The 20,296-nt window shown below is 44.8% G+C and overlaps 1 protein-coding gene across 2 annotated transcripts in view; it reads left to right on the forward strand.

The window, feature by feature from the left end:
* Positions 1-962: 962 nt before the first annotated feature.
* AFF3 (ALF transcription elongation factor 3) overlaps positions 963-20,296 on the forward strand; it is a 562,822-nt gene continuing 543,488 nt past the window's right edge. For both annotated transcript variants that reach the window (XM_059942557.1, XM_059942558.1), the window contains exon 1: positions 963-1,021. In XM_059942557.1, the coding sequence (XP_059798540.1) occupies positions 969-1,021 (53 nt within the window). In that variant the 5' untranslated portion in view covers positions 963-968. The remainder of the gene's footprint in view (positions 1,022-20,296) is intronic.

Consider the following 20,296-nt stretch of genomic DNA (forward strand, 5'->3'; position numbering starts at 1 on the left):
CTGGAGGTCCCGTCAGAAGAGGTTTCGTCCCTGATCCCCTTGATTTCACTTAACTTACTGGCTCCAGATATTTTAAACGGTTTGTTTACGGCGCTGCTGCAGGCTGCACCGCCAACTCTCCTCGCGCCGGGGGCGACAGGGGCATCTATCTCCCAGCACCCACCCAGGTCGGCAGCCGCCTCACCGCCCGTCCCGCGGGGGCGCCTGGCCGCTCAGGAGAAGCCCGGGGCCCCCAAAAAGTGCGTGCACCCGGGAGAGGCCGGGCGGGGCCGGGGCAGAAGATGCGGCAGGCCGGGCGGGCTCCGCATCCCGGCCCTCTGCGCCGCCGCCCGACCCTCGCCCCCGCTCGCCCGACCGCGCTGGGCGCCCCCGGGAGGCCAGGGGCGGCGGAGGGGGGACGCGGGGGTCGCGGCGGGCGGGGCGGCGAGGCCTGCGAGCGGCCGGGACCCGGGGAGCGGCGCGGGGAGTGCAGGGGCGCGCGGGGCGGGCGCGGCGCGGGGCTCACGGCGCGCGCGCGTCTCGGCCTCGCCCGCGCACACGCGCCTCCCCGAGGAGAAAGGCGGGCGGGCGCGGAGCGGCGCGGCGGCGGCGGCGGCGGCTGCAGCGGGCCGGGCCGCCGCGAGGGCGGGAGGAGGGGCGGGCGCGGGGGGTGGGGGGGGCGAGGCGGCGGCGGCGGCGGCGGCGGCGATCTCGCCGCTCTCTGCGGAGTGTGCCTGCGCGAGCCGGCGAGCGGGTGAGTGCGCCGGTCGCCGCCAGCAGCCCGGCCGGCCCAGAGGCGGGGAGGGGGGCGCCGGGAGCCCCGAGCCGGGAGCGGGCAGCGGGCGGGCGGGCGGGCGGCGGCCGCTCCGGAGCGGCCGGGATGCACCTTGAGCGGCGCCTTTCGTTGCAGCGCGCGGGCGGCCCGAGCCTCGGCGGCGGCGGCGACGGCGGCGGCGGCGGCGGCGGCGGCGGCGCTGACACCTCCCACCATGGACAGCTTCGACTTAGCCCTGCTCCAGGAATGGGACCTCGAGTCGCTGTGGTGAGTCCCCGTGCCGGCCGGGCGGGCGCGAGCCAGCGAGCGAGAGAGCAGCGGGGGGCGACCGCGGCGGCCCGCGCGCCCTCACCTGGGCGGGGGGCTCGGGCGACCGGCCGCCGTGGGGGCGGGGTGGGTCGGGGGCGCCCGCCGCGCCGGCTCCTTCCCGCCTCCCCCGGGGGGTGGTCCGGCCGCCCGCCCGTCTTCTCGCCCCCCTTTCCCGTCCCCTCCCCCCGGTGCTGCCCGCCCTAGCCCGGGGGCCGGTGATCTGGAGAGCCGGGGGCAGAGCGCAGCCGTGGAGAGAAAAGGAACCGATTTCTAGAACGTGTCACTAGTGCCGGGGGATCCACCCCTCGGTCCCCCGGCCCCTCTCACCTCCCTTCTCTCCATTCGCGCCCCCCCCTCTTCTCCGAGGGCCGCCGGTTCACACCAGCGACCCTCTGGAGTTGTGGCCGCTGCGAAGTGCCCTTAGAGGATGCTCCAGCCTCCTGCCTGTCTGCGCCGAGTCTTGGCGGCCGCATCCTTTCTGTCTCTCCCACTCGAGATGGAAAGTGAACCCGAGGGCAGGGGGCGAGTGCTTCTCCGTGCGGGAATTGTGAGGCCCTGGCCCTGGGAGACGCATTTCCTCGAGGTTCGCAATCCCTTTGAGCCCTTTCTTCACAGCCCGCCTGGCCACGGTTACACTCCTGTCCCCGCTCCAGCCCACCGGCGCCCCGTGTATCCCTTTATTCCGCGCTCAAAGCTCGCAGCCTGGGGAGCGGGAGGCTGTGGAAGAGCCCTCGGGGTTCTGTGGGCCGGGGTTCCCATATTGAGGAGCTACTGTAGGTAAAGCGCCGCTGGAAGCAGTTTAATTCTAGTTGCGGGTGTGTTAAAAATCCCATTGGCTGTTTCCACATCCCTCTTATCCACCCCCCGCCCCCCCCCCGCCCCAATCTCCTAAATGTTTCCAACCAGCCCTATTCAGGTGGTAAAATTACCGCCTGCATATTCTTGGAGGAACTTGTGTTATGTTTAATATTTACGGGAATGAACATCTGTGGAACAAGCATATTAACTGCATTCTGTTCTGCCCCTGGTAATCGCTTATTGTAGAGCTGAGGTTTGGTTCCCCCCCCCCCTTTTCTTGAATTCAGTAAAGAGTTCACATGTGTCTAAAACTGCAAGTGGTGTGCACATGAATATGCAGTGGGCAGTTTTAAAGCTAAACTGCCTTTTGATTTACAGATCGTATATAATATGTGGAAATGTGTATATTTTCCATGCTGCAGGCTTCCAGTGACTGATCTGTCTAAAGCCAGGTGTAACTAACTAAACTGGACACAAAGCTAGTGCATTATCGAGCAGTTTCTTATAAAAGATCCCCAGGATGAGTAAGTACAGCTTGCTCTGCATAATGCTGGTGCCTATAAAATATACAAGGATGGGCCCTAATGTAATAAAACTTTTATATATTACACTGGAAACTTCAAAGAGCCAGTGTAGAAAGAATATGGAACATGTTATTACTCTATAAAAGTCGCTAATTACTGTGTTGTTGCTGCTGGGGTTATTTCAGCCTTTCATTTACAGATACCTATGACTTTACAGGTTTACACTTAGAAATGTTGGTTTCTGGCACAAATTCAGTAGGTTTGCAGGTAGAAACTGTGCTTTAAAATTGACTTTTGCTTTTAAAAGTCACATTTTCAGTCAAAAGGAAGAACTTTTTGTTTTGGCAGGTTTTTAGGCTGCTTGTCTGCTTGCTGACTCAAAACTGAAGCCCTCATGACTTTTACGAGTGATATTTTGAAATTATCAGCCGTAATCTGTGGCTTTTCCAGCACAGGCCTGAGCTGTCTTTCCCTCTGCATCTTTAGTTCCCAGCTGAGTTACCTGGAGCACAGTTACATAATAAATGCCTGTTGAATTGACTTGAAATTTACATTAGCTACGTACTTTTATTATTTAAAAAAAAATTTTAAAACGTTTTTAAAAAGCTACTGTACGTGCAGTCAGATTTTAATCAATCCATCAATTTGTCTTTGGCTTATGAAACTGTGCAGGATTTCTTGCTTACGATATAGTAGGACAGTTTGGCTTGACTGAGGGAGTGTTTCTAGTTTGCAGATGTAGAATTTATATCTTCTAAGAGCTTATATATGTCTCATCAGTTAAAGATAACCCAAACTCTTTGAGTATGCATTTCTAACCTGGACATTTTCTCAGTCATGGATGAATTTTTTGGATGGTATTTTCTAACTCAATTTTATGGTTGACTTTATACGTTTTTAAGTTTATGGCTTGTTTTTAAGCTTATAGGTGACCCCAAATAACTAACATTTGAGTGCTTTCTGTGGGTCAAACATTTTCATATCCATTGTTTTCTTATTTGAATCTCATAACAATCCCAGAAGTGGTAAGTGGTAGTAGTCCCATTTTACAGACAAGGAAATGGAGGCTTGGAACTGTAAAATGGCTTTACTGCGACCATAAAACAAATGACAGCGGAATTTTTAAACTAACATTTACCAAACATTTAGCCAGACACTGTTCTAAGTACAATGCATGTACTTTAGAATGTTTTAACTCTGTTCTAGTACATTACATGTCTTAGTTCATTTAATCTTCGGAGCAACCTTAGGAAACAAGCAATAACTATTGTTATTCCCATTTTACAGATTGGGAAATTGAGGGTGGGGAAGATCAGGTGACCTGCCCAAGGTCAAACATCTAGAAGTGGAGAAGCCATATTCGAACCTAGCATTAATTTCAAAACTCAGTTTTCTGACTTCAAATCCAGCGTATTTTCTATAGTATTGCAGATGTATTCCCAGTTTATGAGAGCAGCTCTGAAATTAATTACAAAACAAAACCTTGATGGACTGGAAATTAAGGTTCTGCTAAAATATAAAAGAAAGAGAAGGTCAGAGCCCTTAATTATATTAATTTAAAATTAAAGATTTGAAAACAATACCACGATTTAGGAAATTACGTCTGCTGCCCTACTTGAATTAACTTCTAAAATGTATATAAATTTAAAATAGAGACTACTAAAAACTTCTTTCTTTAATCCCTTTTAGAAAAACACTTTTCTTTGAGGGGGGGAAGGTACAGATGAATGGCAAAGGAAAATGGTATTTTAACAATTTTTTCTCATTGGTGGGCATCGTTTTCCAAAAAAACAAATTGCAGTTTGTTAGTTGTGACTGTGGCTTTGAATCTGAGCTAGCTTAGTCTAGTGGTCACTGGAAGTGTCCCCAAATGACTGTATAGACAATATGAAGAGAAAAGCTCAGTACTATTGGATTTAATCTTCTCTGCTTCCTTGCACACACCCTTACCCCTCCTTCCTTGCCCTCCAGAAACTCCCATACTTATTTTTCAAGGTGGAGGGGGAGATTTTGAGCCTGAATTATCCAGATGGCTGTTTCAACTTTTCTTTTCAGCCACGCCTTAAAATTGAGAGGGGTTGCCCTAATTCCCACCTCTAGTTCCACTTCCCATTTCTGGTTTGAAGTACGAAGGAAGAATTTGGACCAAGGTGGAGGCATTCATTCTATACCCGGCTCCCTAGTTTCATTCGGTAGAGCCAAATCCCTGAAGAGCTGGGGGGATTCAGTAAGTTTACAGGGGCGGGTGACCAGAGGAGCAGAACCCCTTCTCAGACTCCTCCTCTATCCCCTTGGCTCCTCTTCCTGTTCTCCACCAGCTTTTGATCAGCTGCTGGGCATGTGTGCCCTTCCTCAGGGCCTTTAAAATAATGACCATCCCTTTGAACAGGGTAACAGTTGCTTTCATTTATTCACTTAACAAATTTTATTGATCATCTCTTAAATACAAGACCTCATGCTGGTTGCCACAGGGGATACAGAGAAGAGTAAACCATAGGTTGTGCGTGTTATCGTCTAGTGGGGATAAGACAAGGACACAAGTATAAAAACGTTTCGGCACTGGTAATTCAGAAGTGAAAAAGACCATATTTGGGACTGGGGTGGGTGGTGAGGAGGGAAAGTGGAAAAATCGAGTTTAAAAAAAAAAAAGGCTTCCGTGGAAAAGGTGGCCTTTGAACTAAGCCTTGGAAGATGAATGGGATTTTTTACAGACGGTGGGGGTGGGGTATTGAGAGGACATAGCGGCATCTTGGGCAAAGAAAGAACTGGAACAAAGGCTTTCATGGTGTCTCTGAAAGATCCTTTTATGAATCATGGTGGAATTACCTATACCAAATATTTTAAAGATGCAGAACTTTGTAATCATGAGGTGGTTTCAGTGAATGAGAAAAGCTTTCCACAGTGAACTTGGTCAAAATTGTATTTAATCTCCCTTAAATATAGACACATGTTAGTTACTGGGGAGAAAGTCTGTTGAAATAAAATAGTAAGTATTCAGATCCCTCTCTACTACTCCCCCGCCCCATCGCCCCATAGCTTCACATAGCCCAGAATCCATTTACTGTTGTTCCAGGAGGCATTATACTTTATATTCTTTCAAAGTGGAAACTTTGAAGTTGTAATAAGTGGATTGTATCATACTCACCAATTTGTTCAATTCAGTAAGCATTCATAGAGCATTAAGCATCTCTCTAGCTTAGGTACCAGAGAGCAGTAGCTTTCAAACGTTTTATACCATGACTCACAGTAACAAGTATGTTTAACATTGCAACCCACCACATCATTTGTGTGCACACATACTCATAACTGAAACAAGTGTCATGAAATAACACTTATCCATATTATGGGAAATGTACTTTGATATTTTCTATTCTATTTTTTTAAAACTTCCCCATCCATGGATTGAAACCTGTAGTTTAGGGGAAAAAAGAAACTTAACTGTAGCGATGCATAGGAAATGGAGCGTTTGCGAGGAACTTGTAGGAGAATAAGCCGTCCACATCCATATCTGCTGTACAAAGCTGACGCTGCCCATTTGAGGGGGAGGAGGGCGCATCCTGTTGGGAGGGGAAGAGACCTTTAGGGCTGAGGGGCCTGTGGAACGCCTCTTGGAGAAGTGGACTTTCAGAAAGAGAAAATAAAAAGGAGGAAAGTCCATGTGGAGCGAAGGCCGTGACTAGAAATAAGGAGGAAATAAAGCGTGGAGCTCGTTGGGTGAAGATGAAGTTATTAACTAACTCAGGGGGAAGATGTACTGCACTCCTGTGGGGGGAAGGGGAGCCAGGTGGAGGCACTAACAACTTCGTCTCCAGTAGTGCCTGCTGACCCCACTTGGTTCTCTGCAAGTCAGTCGCCTTCTTCCAGACCTCCTTAGGCTCCCCGGGGTAGAGTCAGACAACTACCCGGATCCCTGATCTTGACCCTTATTAGCCCTTCCCTCCAGCCCCAACAAAGCAAACATTTTAAGGCCTACCCCTATCCCTTTCGTCAGCCCATAGGGGTGAAAGCAGTTTCCCAGAACACGGAGCACAGGAGAGACGCACCTGGGACCCATCACCTTCGCTGGGCGTGGCCTGAGCGCCGGGCGTCTTGGAGCCCATAGGTCTAGCCCCGTTGGCCCCGCTCGTTCTCATTGGCCCGAAGTGGTGGACTGGTTGGCTGCGGTGGCCATCATTGGCCGAGAGCCCCAGAACACGCCCAGGGCGTGGCGAAGGGCTTCCCCAGGTGCAGGGGTGAGAAAGTTTCCAGCAGAGTGGCTTCCAGGGCCGGGGCTGGAGGGCTGCCTCCGGGAAGGGGCTGATGGCCGTCGTGGAAGAGGTAGGGAGGTGTGGATGGGAAGCAGTGGAGTGCTGGGGGCCGGGAGCTGAGGGGTGCATCCACTTGTGGCACTGTGGGTGGTGTGTTTTGGAAAAAGCTGGCGGGGGATTTGTTAATTCAGGGCCTCGAAGTTGAGGGCTCAAGCTCTCAAGCTCGGTGTCAGGATAACGGAGGATGGGCGCTGGATGTGCAGATGAGTTTTAACCAAGTGCCTTTTGATGACGATGAACATGAGTATTGTGTGTGGGGAAATAATTCTTTCCTGTGTTCCAGAGTCTCTTTTGTGAAAATGTAGGAGGCTTATAAAATGCTGAAAATCTGTTTCGGGAGAATGTCCCTGTGAACCAGAATGGGTCTAATCTATGCCACTTTAAATTTAGCAACTTGAACAAGACCCTTTGGCATAATATTGGTTAAAGTAACAGTCAAATTAAGAAAAAAAAACCTCTGAAAATGAAATGCAAGATTTTTTTTTTTCCCTGTGTAAGTGGAATTTTCAACCTGGAATAAGTTTGCCTGTTTAAATTTTCTTTATTTCGGGAATAAAGCCTTGGGGGGCAAAATCAAGGACATAAAAGACGATTTTAAATATCATTTAATGGTAACATAATGTTTCCTTGTTTTGTTTCAAAGTGAAATCCATAAAACTTACTTTCAGTGTTGCCTGTTTTCATTTGTTTGGGAATTTAATTGAGGTTTCTGAATTCAGTTGGCTCCAGCCTCCCTTTCTGTTTGGCCCTGGGCAGCTCACCATCTTTCTCATTTCCTATTCTCAGTCTTGGCTTAATCACTTATAAAACAACAGCACTTATACTGGCCTACCTCATAAGGTTGTGATGTTAAGTAATGAAAGTGTCAATTGCTTTGTGAATGCCAAATGCAGTTCTTTTATACCCTTTGCTTCCTTCAAAACGTCTCTTTATCATAAACAAGGAAGGATACAGAAAGGTCACGTTGGGTCAGGTCATCCATCTGGTGTGGAGTTCTGTTCCTGGTAATGGGACCCAGGGACATTCTTGAGTAGAGGCTGGTAGTTTTTCTTAGTTGTACGTCATAGTTGAGCAGACAAATACGTCCTTGCTTATGGTTGTACTAGTAACAAATGTAGATATATTAACCATTACATAATCTTTGATGTTTCACCAAGAATGTATTGAATTACCACCCATTACATCAAATGACTTCATTTGGCTCTGTGGGTCTCATTAAATTATGTCAGGCTAATCATAATTTAGCTTCAACAGAAACAAAATAACACAGTTATACCAGGATGAGAGGATACCACACTATCCAAGAAACTTAATGGGTTTAGTCTATGGAAACTAACACCTGGGGATGTGATGGAGGCCCCCCCCCCCCCCCCAGTGTTTCCAGGTGTTTCGCTGGGTTTGTCCAAGGATATAAGTAAATCAGTGGGTGTGAGGTTATCTAACAGTGGTGTGACAAGGCTGTCTCAGAGGGTAACAATGACCTGTCTGTAGGAGGCTGTAGACCCCCTGCCGGGGACTTTGTAGAAAGAGCTTTCCAGAGTAAGTGGACCAACAGCAAGAAGTGATCTCTGAGTCCTTACAGCTTCAGGGTTCTACGATCATCCCCATCACAGGGGAGCAGGAATCAAAGAGAGCCAAAGTCATTAATTGTATTCACTTGTGTATTTTTCCCCTCTGCAGTTTCTCCACTCACATGTGGAGAAAGGCGTGGAGGGTACTTAGGCTTCTTCACGTAATTTCTTCTCAGGAGGCTCCTTGTTAGCCGAGGTAAACAACGGTGACTGTAATTTGGAGACCACGCTATCATAGCAACTCAGTTTAGAGTTACATGCTTAACTTGAGCTGAAATAATTTTATTTTTCCTTTTTTTTTTTATGACAGGAAATTAGTTTCCAAAAATCCTTTGGAGTGCTGCAATAGGAGTCTGTTAGTCTTAGTTAAATTTTTCTTGTCATACCTGCATTTTTTACCTGAGTTACGAGGTGACAGACCAAATTTTCCGGCAATGTTCATTGAAATGTTAATTAGTTACCTGGCAGTTTAGATAGAAAAAGGCTTTACTCTAGTGGATCATCACCAATTCTGGGAAATAATCTGTCTGTTTTGTTTTCAAATGTCAAGATATATTTGTTTTTCTTTAAAATGTATCTTGAGAGGAAGAAAAGACTTAGGGCTTAGAAAACAGTTTTGAAAACAAAGGTCCATATGCTTACCTAGCACTCAGGCCAGCGTTTCTCAAACTTTAACGTGCATCCAGGTAACTTAGGGATCTTGATAAAATATAGATTCTGATTTAATAGGTGCAGGGTAGGGCTATGATTCTGCATTTTTAACCAGCTCCCAGGTATAACTGCTGGTCCATAGGCCAAACCTTGAGTAGCAAGAATTAAAAGGATAAAAATTCCTTTGAGAAGAAGCTCTTTAAAAATTCTGCATCATCTTCTTTTTATTTTGAGGAGGCTTTGTATAATAACATTACAATTCCACAGTGCCAGGAGGTTACATTTAGATGCAGCATTTATTTTATTTTTGTGAGTCTTTCTAATACAATTTTGATGAGTGAGGGGGTGGTTAATTGTATCCTAGTGGGGATATAGTGGGAAATAAACATAAAAACCTAAGTAAACAAAGTTTGTAATAAATAGGCTAATCACTTTTTATAGCTTTACAGTTCTTGTCAGCCCTTCAGAGACGGAGTCCTTCTTCTTCAGGAGCCAATGCTGAGAGTAACTGGATTCAGAGTCTTAGAAACACTCTGGATTTGTCGGGAATCTCACAAGCGCTCCTGTAGGTGCCCAGGACTCAGACCAAAAGTTCCCGTTCTCTTTGGCAGGGAACTGGGGGTAGGGTGGGGCAGGGAGGTGGCAGTGATGGGAGAGGGGGGTAACTATTTTGCAGAATTACTGCACTACCCTGTGGCCATAGCTGCAAATTGCAACTTTCCCAGTGTCCTAAAAGAAATTGCAGCTCAGCTCCTGGTGGAACCCATGGTGGGCTCAGAGCCTCCGATGGGGACCTTCTCTCCCAGCACTGCCGGCCACCTCTCCCTCTTCCCCACCACAGAGTGCCCCGAGTCCCTCAGGTGGTCAGACTTAGCCGCAGTTTCCACGTTTAATTTCCATTTCTACTTCATTAGAAGAATAAGTGCAGATGGGACTGATTGTGTGAGTAAATACAGCACGGTTGACTTTGTGCTGTGAGATTGGCGGGAAGTTTATTTATCTTCTTAATGAGGGTTTGTGTGTGTGTGTGCGCACACACACACACACATTTCCATTCTCTGAGATAGGCGTGGAAGACTGTGGCTGCTAAGAGCAAGATAGGTTGGGCTTACACAATTGTGACCATTTCAGATTGGGAAAACAGAGCTGGCTTTTAAGGAACGATAGTGACTCCTTTAAATCTTGCAGTCTTAGGACACATGTGAACCCACAGAGGAAGTGTTCGCAATAGCTTTTTAGGCTGTTGTTTGGAGCAGTACTTTGCATTTGTGCTTTTAGTGGCTGTGATATTGCCTTCTACCTCATAATCCATTATGTTATCTGACTAATTGTGTTTAACCATTTCGTGAAATAGGTGATGTTGCATTCCATGTAACTTTTCTTTCTGGGAACAGGTGAGAGGGAAACTCTTGCCCTCAAGCATGGAGATAGATCAGACCCATTGTAAGGAAAGCATGTGTTTGGTTATTGCTTTGATTTTTACTCGTATCATCAAATTAATGTATTTTCTCTCACACTGGAGAAAACACTACTGACTCTCAGTAATGATACAAATAACGGAATAGTCAGGTGATTTGCACAACTTCCCCCCAAAGGGGTCTCTCAGAGTTAGTGGTTTTCTCTGTTGGGTCCTAAGAAGGCACACCCAAGAGTTCCTTCAGAACAAAAAAGCAACTGCTGGCCATCAGCTAAATTCTAAACTTCGTTATTCAGAATTGGGGCTTGACTAAGGAGATAGGCTGTCAACGTCGCCCAGCTTGCTCCCTTTCATAGCCCATTGGTGTCATTTCTCAGAGTTGCTGAGGAGGAAAGTGCTGTTGGAGGTGGAGGGCTTTACCTCAGGCTGAGGGGCAGGTGTCTCCACTGGCCATGGACTCTGCAGTTCACTGAAATAGAGGCTCTGGGTCCGGAATGGGTTGGTCCCTCCACCTTGTGAAATGCGCTGTTTAGCCACTCTCCTGGTCCATAGCAGTGGTGGAAATGAGGATTCCCTGGATGAGAGGGTGTAGCTTTAGAGACCCTCGGAACAAAATATGTTAAGCTGTCTGTCGTCCTGAGGAAGCAGGCTGCAGCATCAGCGGTGATGGGGGAAGCATACTACTTCAGCTAACATCCGTTTGCAGCAGCCTTCCCTCTTTGGTGGAAAATCCAGTGGTTTATACTGTATTACTCTGGTATACCAGTTGTAAGGCTGGCTGTGTAGGTCCAGGATGAAGCCTTCACCTGGCTCCCGTTGTTTGGGCTCAGGTTGGGGTGAGGCAGGAAGGCCCATGCTATTCCTGAGCGCCCCGATCATTTGGAGCTCAGGACAGATGTTGCTTGCAGGGCTGAGTCCTTCTCAGAAGAATGTCCGTGTGCCGGGGCCAGGGGTGGGGGGGTTGCCGCTCAGCTGGAACCACGTGGACTCTCCCATTTGTGTTTTTTTCACTAAAGATAGATCCTTCCCTAGAATATGGCTTGGCTTCTGAGAGCTAAATCTTTTGGGTGACTTTGCTTTAGAGTGTGTGTTTGTTTTTCAATAAGTAGAGTATTAAACTTATTATTCTCATTGATACCTGAGAAAAGCATAAATGTATATCTATACTTATATATATAATAATTACTTATAGATAATATATTTAATATTATAATTTATATATAATATATATAAATAATAAGTATGTAAACTTATTATTCTCAGTGATACCTGAGAAAAGTATCTTATGGGAAAGCGGTGAATTTTACCTACCACCTGGCCCTCCCCCCAACCGCTGCAACTTGAATTAAAACTCCAAGGCTGAGTCAACAAGTTCTGAGTATGGAAATTAAATATCATCAAAAAAGGGAGGAAGTATGGTATTTTCGTTTCTAATATTTAGTTAGAAAATTAGTTACGTAAATTAATTTCTATTCTTTCCTTTACTGTTACCTCTCAGCAGGACAAAAATAATATTTTAGTGTCCTGAAATATTATATACAATAATGTAACACTGTATGGATGCCTTAAGCTGCTCTTCATAACCCTCCTTCTCTAGATTTATAGGTTTTTGGGTTGAGATGAGCAACTACTTATTAAGCCAGACACGGAAGTCAGTGCCACATTTTTAGCCTTCGGTGTCTGTGTATGTAAGCCTCAGATTCTTTCAAATAATCTCAGTAGGTTTTTTACCTGCTCTAATAGGGAATCCTGTGGAGTACATAAAAGGGTACCCTATCCATTGTGGAGTTTTAGGGAAGATTTCCTGGGGAACGTGACATTCGATTTGAGTTTCAAAGGGTGAGCAGGAGTTAGGCTAGGAGTCGGGGAGCAGGTTGTGTGCCAGGTGCAACAATGTAAGCAAGGGCAAAGAGGTGCAAAATAGCATGTTGTGACAGTAGCAGCGACAAACACAGGTAGGTTGTGGGTCTGAAGCATTCCAGGTAGGCAGCAGCAGGAGAGGCGTTTGGGGTGTGGAGGGCCTCACCTGGCATTCCGAGGAGCTTGGACATTTTCTCTTAGGTGATGGCCTGCCGTTTGAGCAGGGGAACAAAATGGTCACACTTGCATTTTATTATTTATTTATTTATTTATTTATTTATTTTTGGCTGTGTTGGGTCTTCGTTTCTGTGCGAGGGCTTTCTCTAGTTGCGGTGAGCGGGGGCCACTCTTCATCGCGGTGCGCGGGCCTCTCACTGTCGCGGCCTCTCCTGTTGTGGAGCACAGGCTCCAGACGCGCAGGCTCAGCAGTTGTGGCTCACGGACCCAGTTGCTCCGCGGCATGTGGGACCTTCCCAGACCAGGGCTCGAACCTGTGTCCCCTGCACTGGCAGGCAGATTCTCAACCACTGCGCCACCAGGGAAGCCCCCCACACTTGCATTTTATTATTTCTAGAAGGCATTTGACATGGGTGAGTCTGATGGCTGTGATGGGCCACGTCTGGAGGATCAGGTCAGGCAGGGAGGATGGAGGGTAAGGGATGACTGGAAAAGTGTGTAGGGCAGAGGTCCCCAACCTTTTGGGCCCCAGGGACCGGTTTCATGGAAGACAATTTTTTCACGGACCGGGGAGGCAGGGGGATGGTTTCGGGATGATTCAAGCGCATTACATTTATTGTGCACTTTATTTCTATTACTATTACATTGTAGTACATAATGAAATAAGTATACGACTCACCGTAATGCTGACAGGAGGTGGAGCTCAGGCGGTAATGTGAGCGATGGGGAGCGGCTGTAAATACAGATGAAGCTTCGCTGACTCACCCGCCGCTCACCTCCTGCTGTGCGGCCCGGTTCCTAAACGGGGTCTGCGTCACCAGGCTTGGGGACCCCTGGTGTAGGAGATTACATTGGAAAACTTGCTGACTGGTTGGGGGAATGATGGAGGGTGAGGGGCCAAATGTGCTTTCAGGCTGTTGAGGTTGTGTGATGAGGTGGGGAGTATAGGAGGAGGAGCAAGCCGACTGGGGAAGGGTGGAGTGTTTAGATTTTACAGCGTTCCATTTGGAACGCCTGTGGGCCGTGCAGGTAGAGTTGCCGGCAGGAAGTTTGCTGTATGGTAGTGACCTTTAGGGAGAAGGAAGGGACAGAAATAAAGATTTGGGAGTTGTCAGCATACGTAGTGACAGCCATGAGATTGGACAAGATGATCCAGGAAGAGTGAGGAGGGAGCACATAGGCTGAGGAGCCACAGGGGCAGTGGGAGGGAAGGCAGCCCGTGCAGAGAGGTGGGAGCCAGAAGAGAGTGGGGGCCACAGTTGACTGCTTTATTTTTTTATTTTATTTTATTTTATTTTTTTAAAAACGTGCTACGTGGAAGAAGCTAATTACCAAAGGCCATATTGTAGGATTTCCTTTTTTATTTATTTATTTATTTATTTATCTATCTATCTATTTATCTATTTATCTATCTATCTATCTATCTATTTATTTATTTATTTATTTATGGCTGTGTTGGGTCGTCGTTTCTGTGCGAGGGCTTTCTCCAGTTGTGGCAAGCGGGGGCCACACTTCATCGCGGTGCGCGGGCCTCTCACCATCACGGCCTCTCTCGCTGCAGAGCACAGGCTACAGACGCGCAGGCTCAGCAATTATGGCTCACAGGCCCAGCTGCTCCGCGGCACGTAGGATCCTCCCAGACCAGGGCTCGAACCCGTGTCCCCTGAATTGGCAGGCAGATCCCCAACCACTGCGCCACCAGGGAAGCCCCCTATTTTTTATTTTATTGAAATATAGTTGATTTCCAGTGTTGTGTTAATTTCTGCTGTACAGCAAAGGGATTCAGTTATATCAGTACACATATATATGTATATATATATATGTGTGTGTGTGTATATCTATATATATACTTTTTCCTTCTGGTTTATTACAGGATGTTGAATATAGTTCTCTGGGCTATGCAGTAAGACCTCCTTTTTTTCCCCACTGTGTATATACTAGTTTGCGTCTGCTGACCCCAGACTCCCAGTCTGTCCCTCCCCACCCACTCCCCACCATGGTCAGCTGCTTTAGAGGACTCTGGTTGAGGAGGTGTGGGGACAGGGCAGTGGCAGTGAAAGAGACTGAATGCTCTCACTGCGGAGGGGAGGGAGGGGGTGAGCTCAGGGAGGAAGGTCTCAGAGAAGGGCGTGGGCCGGCCAGGCCCAGGAGGAGAGGAAGAACGCAAGGTGGTTCCAGATGTCCAAACGTGGGGGGCAGCGGAGACTTAAAAAATCCCTATGAGAAATGGGAGTTTCAGAGAATGGAACCATGAGAAGAGGATAGTATCAAATATTAGACTCGAAACAGTAAATTATAAGTGTTTCATAGGTATTTTTGAAAAACTGACTAAGCCACGTTAGCATAGACCTGTGTCAGATCGTCTGTCTGTAATTTAATTAGAGTGTTTTTAGAAGTGATTTTGATTCAGAAGGAATTGGATGAGGCTACGTTGTCAGGAAAAAATGAGTGGACTTTTCTCATTGTGGACTGTTGAAAATGGATTTTTAAAAATGTTTTCAAACACACAAGACTGACAGAGTCAGGTGCCCCGGGATGTTGCTCTGACATTTAACGGCAGGATCTCCTTAGAAGGGCACTCAGCCCATTTGGCCTCAGAGTTTCTTGTATATCACAAAGTGTAGTGAGTCCTTTACATGTACTATATCTCATTTAATCTTCCTAACCTGTGAGGCGGGTTCTGTTATTCCCCATTTTATAGAGAAGGAAACAAAGGTATAGAGTACCTTGCCCAAAGTCCCACAGCCAGTGCAGGCAGAGCTGGGGTTTTAGCCCAGGCGGTCTGGCTCCAGAGTCCTTCCCTGTGGCCACCATCCTATGAGAAGTATCTTGGTGTCTCTCAGTAACAGAATTATAGGGCATGGGTTCTGAGGTCCCTTCCAATCTTAAAATATTTGTGATTTATACATATATGCATATATGTGTGTGTGTGTGTGTGTGGTCTCCAACAGGTGCAACGAGTACAATGTTTACTGTCAGCTTTTTAATTCGGAATGAATAATACATTGTGTCCAAGTTATTGTGTATTCCAGACTAGTGGAATTCTAATCGAACAGACTTTCCTGTGCAAGGATTGTCTGCAATTCATTGTCATCATAGGTACTACTCTTTTTGTCAGTATTTCAAATGTATAAAAATTTTGTATCCTCATAAAACCACTAATTTGACAAGTTTTATGGATGAAGAAAATGGTTGCAACTGTTCACCACAGCTGGTCCAGTCTACCCCAACACCTAAATGTAACTTTATTAATAACAATAGTGATGGTGCAGCACTCAAATTAGTATAACTACCATATGAAAATAATCTGAAATTGTTTGCGAGGTGATTCTTTTTCATACAGATTTTCTTGCAGTTTCTTCTTTGTTTCTACATAAAGACAAACTGTCTCTTCTAGCTATGTGACTACTTCTATAAGAAGTGTTGCTTGGATGACATGGAAGGAGTAAAGAGGCTTAATTTGTGTCACGAGATATTTGGGTGAAGTAACAGTAATAGATTCTTGGCTTAAGGAATTGTGACATGTTGAAACAGATGACAAAAATAACTTTAAATGTCTTCTTTAAAAATCCTTGAATAAGACAATTTAAATATTAAGGAAAAAAATCTGCCTGGCTGACGAAATTCTAGAACGATGCCATTTGATACCGGGAAGGGCAGGGGGTTTGGAGCCAGCATGCAATGGGTCCTGACTGCCGTATACTAGGGGCGCTACCTTAGACTAGTAGCCTAACCTCTCTGTTTCCTAACCTCAGTTTCTTCATGTATAAAATGGAGGTAATAATGCCTGTGCCACTGACTTGCTATGCAGATTAAATGAGGTAATATGCATAAATAGCCCAGCACATAGTAGGTCCTCAAAAAGTGGTAACTTTATTATTAATTCTTTTTTCCCTTCTCATGGTTACTTAATGTTTTGATTAGCAGTTGTATTCAATGACTGTATCCATTCTGTGGCTGAAAAGATATTTAGAAGCATGTATGAGTCAGTGTTTCAGTTTGTACCTTTAAAAAAATTTTTTTTAGCTGATATCTTTTTTTCCCCAAAGGTGTGGGCTTGTGTTTATTTAATGACTGCAGAACACAGGTACAGAAGATGGTCTCTAATACTTTCTTCTCTTGAGAGCAAGGATTCCTTCTTGTGGCTCCACAGGGCTAACATAATGAGCCCTGTGCATTGTAGCTGCGAAGAATTACCTGTTTTTAAAATTTATTCTGTGTGTTTTAATTAAAATAGAAAACAGTTAAAACCAGAACTTCAAAATTGGTGAAGCAATTAGACATAGGAGCAGTGAGTTTTGATAGCCCAAATGGCAAAATTTCTATTCCTTCTTTTCCGTCAGAACCAAACTGAGGTCATTATATTATTTCAGATGGATGATTATACCTTGACCTCATGTCTGTACTTTGGTCCATACCCATATGCTTGCTCCCCAGTCTCTGGACATGGAATGACCCCAGATTCTCCAGTGGGATGACAGCTCCTTGTGGTCTTGGTGCAGTGACCCTACGTCATGTAGTTATCGTACTTATAGACTTCCGATTTGGCTGCTTTCTGTTCTCTTGATTCCCTTCTTCGCTCATCTATGCATTAATTGCTGATACAGAACATAGGATAGCTTTGCCTCAAATTGCTTGATTCTGGCAAACCTGGAGCTGAGTCATTACATATTTCTTTCATACTGAAATGTGAAATCAGCCTCCCCTAGGGGTTGTTTATGACATCTGTTAGGTTTATCTACCTACAGATAAGTTAAAATGGTGAAGTGGGTTAAAATGTTATGGTTGCAGTTGGTATCAGCCAGCTTTTGTCGGGTGATGCTGTAGTAACAAAACACCCCCCAGATCTCAGTGGCTTACAGTTGCAAAGTGTAGTTGTCCATGTTATGTGGCAGTGGAAGGTCAGCTGTGCTCTAGTGTCTTTTTCATTCTCAGACCCAGGCTGACAGAGGGCACTATTTTGAAATATGCCATCCTCTTGGTGGAGGGGACAAAAGAGCTTTTGCTGGGTGTGGCATATGTCATATGGCTCCCATTTCACTGGCTTAATAAGTCATAAGCTCAAGACTTATATTAGTAGGGAGGGAAACTATCCTTTTCCAAAGCAGTACTGCAAGTCACATGCCAACCAGCAGGGATGCATATCCTCTTAAAGGGAGGGCAATGAAAAATTGAAAACAGTGATACAGTCTGCCGTGTACTTAACTAGTGTGTGTATGTGTGTGTGTGTATGTATATGTGTGTATATATATATATATATATATATACACACACACACATATAATCAGTGTTTTTAGGTTAAAGAAAAATAAGATTTAAAAAAGCTTACAGAACTGTCTGGTCGCATATTCTTTTATAATATATATTATAGAAGATTTCTGTCTTTTGGCCTGTGGTTTTCTTTTTACTGGAATTTATCACCTCTTGAATTTTCACTGCAAAAAAAGGGACAGATGAAGAACCTTGGTGAAATGTTTTCATCCAAAGGACCAAAGCTTCTGTGTGATAGGCTTACAAGATTAGAGAAATTGTTTTTAAAAGTATGTGTTTATTTAACATTTCATATATAAATAATTTGCCTTCACCATGTAGAAAAGAATACTATTATTCAGTTATTATGTCCTGATTCTTAAATTAATAACTTGACTTTGCTTATCACTGATTAGAAGCAAATTGTGAATGAGGAGCAAAATCCATATACATTGGAAGGGAATCAGGCAGTAAACTATCTGCTTTACAGAAAAAAAAGTCTCGTTAATGTTTTCTTTAGCTGAAGCTTTACGTATAACTTGAGCCTGGTTTTGATGTTTGAAAAAAATTTAAGCAACAAAAGAAGATGAGTGAACCTACAAATACATAGGGAACGATAATTAACCATTGATGTGAATTAATGAATGTGTGTTTATTGAGGTCCTAGGGTAGATGGTGTGAAAGGAATTTCCTGGAACTTAGCAGGACCTCTCAGAGCTTGGTCTTACCCCGAGCCCACTTTAATCCTCACAGATTTTGGAGTAGGCAGGGTCTGTATTCAGATCTTCAGAAAAGAGCTTTCTGAAACATAGGACGGTTTTCCTTTCTGTGTGTGTTTGGTTTATGTTATGTAAGGAGCATGCTCAATATTATTGGAATAAGATACCCCTTCTATGTTAATTCTAATGAAATTGAAGAAAGAAAGAGTCCACACCAATATTGTGAAGTGCTTAATGATATTTAAAATCTCTGGGAGACTGGGCCAAAGTGAAAATATAAACTTAATAAGTGAAAATGTAGTCATTACTTTGTATGAGCATCAAGATGCAATATTTTGAACTGATTACAACTGCTCTGTAGTACTTTGAAGAAGACCCATTAGAAGAGAATTAAAACTTAAGCCCATTAGTGCTCTGTAACGGGCCTAGCAGATGATCTTTTGTTGCTTCAAAATCTTTTCTAATTCTCATCACTTAACCTTCTTGGCTATATGAGCAAAAGTATCTATCCCTTCACATTTTCTAGAAGTGTGTGTATACCAGGAAACATTTCTCTTAAGTATCATAGATCGTTTAAAAAGCCAAAGTAAATCCTGAACTTTATATGTCTACATCTCAGGCTGAGATGAATGAAAATAAAAGAGCAACCTTTTTAGTTGCTAAAAATTATTTAGTGATGGAAACATGGATCACTGATATTTTTACTTTATTTTTTTTTTGTATGTTGATATTTTTCCTGCAACCTTGCTGAGTGTATTCATTAATCCTAATAGTTGTGTAGCGGTGTGTACATGTGTGTGGGTGTGTTCCTTCAGAGTTTGTATATGCAAGATCAGCTCACCTGCAGATAGAGATAGTTTTGCTTTTTTCTTTCCAATCTGGATGCCTTTTATTTCTTTTTCTTGCTTGATTGGTCTGTTGGAACCCCCAGTACAATGTTGAATGGCAGTGGTGAGAGTGGATATCCTTGACTTGTTCCCGATCTTAAGGGGAAAGCTTTCAGTCCTATACTATAAGTATGATGTTGTCTGTGGGTTTTCATAGATGCCTTTTGTCAGGTTGAGGAGGTTCCTTTCTATTCCTAGTTTGCTGAGTGTTAGTATCATGAAAGAGTGTTTGATTTTGTCAGAGGCTTTTTCTGCGTCTATTGAGCTGATCCTGTGAATTTTGTCCTTTATTCTGTTAATGTGATTTATTGCATTGACTGGTTTTTGTATGTTGAACCAACCTTGCATTCCCAGAATATCTCACTTGGTTACAGTGTATAATTCTTTTGTACATTGCTGGATTCATTTTGCTAGTATTTTGTTGAATGATTTAAAAAAAAAACAGAAATTTTCTGTTTATTCTTTATTATTAGAAGCTCATGAATACTGGGGAGAAAAATGAAGGTACATGACTTCCTAATGGAAATGTGGAAGCTTCCTTTCTGCTCATACTCATGATGACTGTCCTTTAAGTGATAATCAGATTTCAAAATATGCCTACCTGAGGACTCAGGTTCAGAAACTTTGACGTGACGGTTATCTAAAGAACTTTACCTTGAAACTTGCTTAAGAAATTCCCACATAATGTTATTTCTTACATGACACATTCAAATTTTAGGTCCTGACCTTGTGAAAATCATCACTCAATTTTATTTTATTTTTTTTTAAAGAATCCAGCTCTAAGCAAGTGAGTTTTCTTTTTCTTTTTTTTAAAAAATTAATTAATTAATTAATTTATGGCTGCGTTGGGTCTTCGTTTCTGTGCAAGGGCTTTCTCTAGTTGTGGCAAGCGGGGGCCACTATTCATCGCGGTGCGCGGGCCTCTCACTACTGCAGCCTCTCTTGTTGCGGAGCACAGGCTCCAGACGCGCAGGCTCAGTAATTGTGGTTCACGGGCCTAGTTGCTCCGCGGCATGTGGGACCTTCCCAGACCAGGGCTCGAACCCATGTCCCCTGCATTGGCAGGCAGATT

Source organism: Balaenoptera ricei, chromosome 13 (assembly GCF_028023285.1).
Source record: "Balaenoptera ricei isolate mBalRic1 chromosome 13, mBalRic1.hap2, whole genome shotgun sequence".
NCBI classification, from domain to species: domain Eukaryota; kingdom Metazoa; phylum Chordata; class Mammalia; order Artiodactyla; family Balaenopteridae; genus Balaenoptera; species Balaenoptera ricei.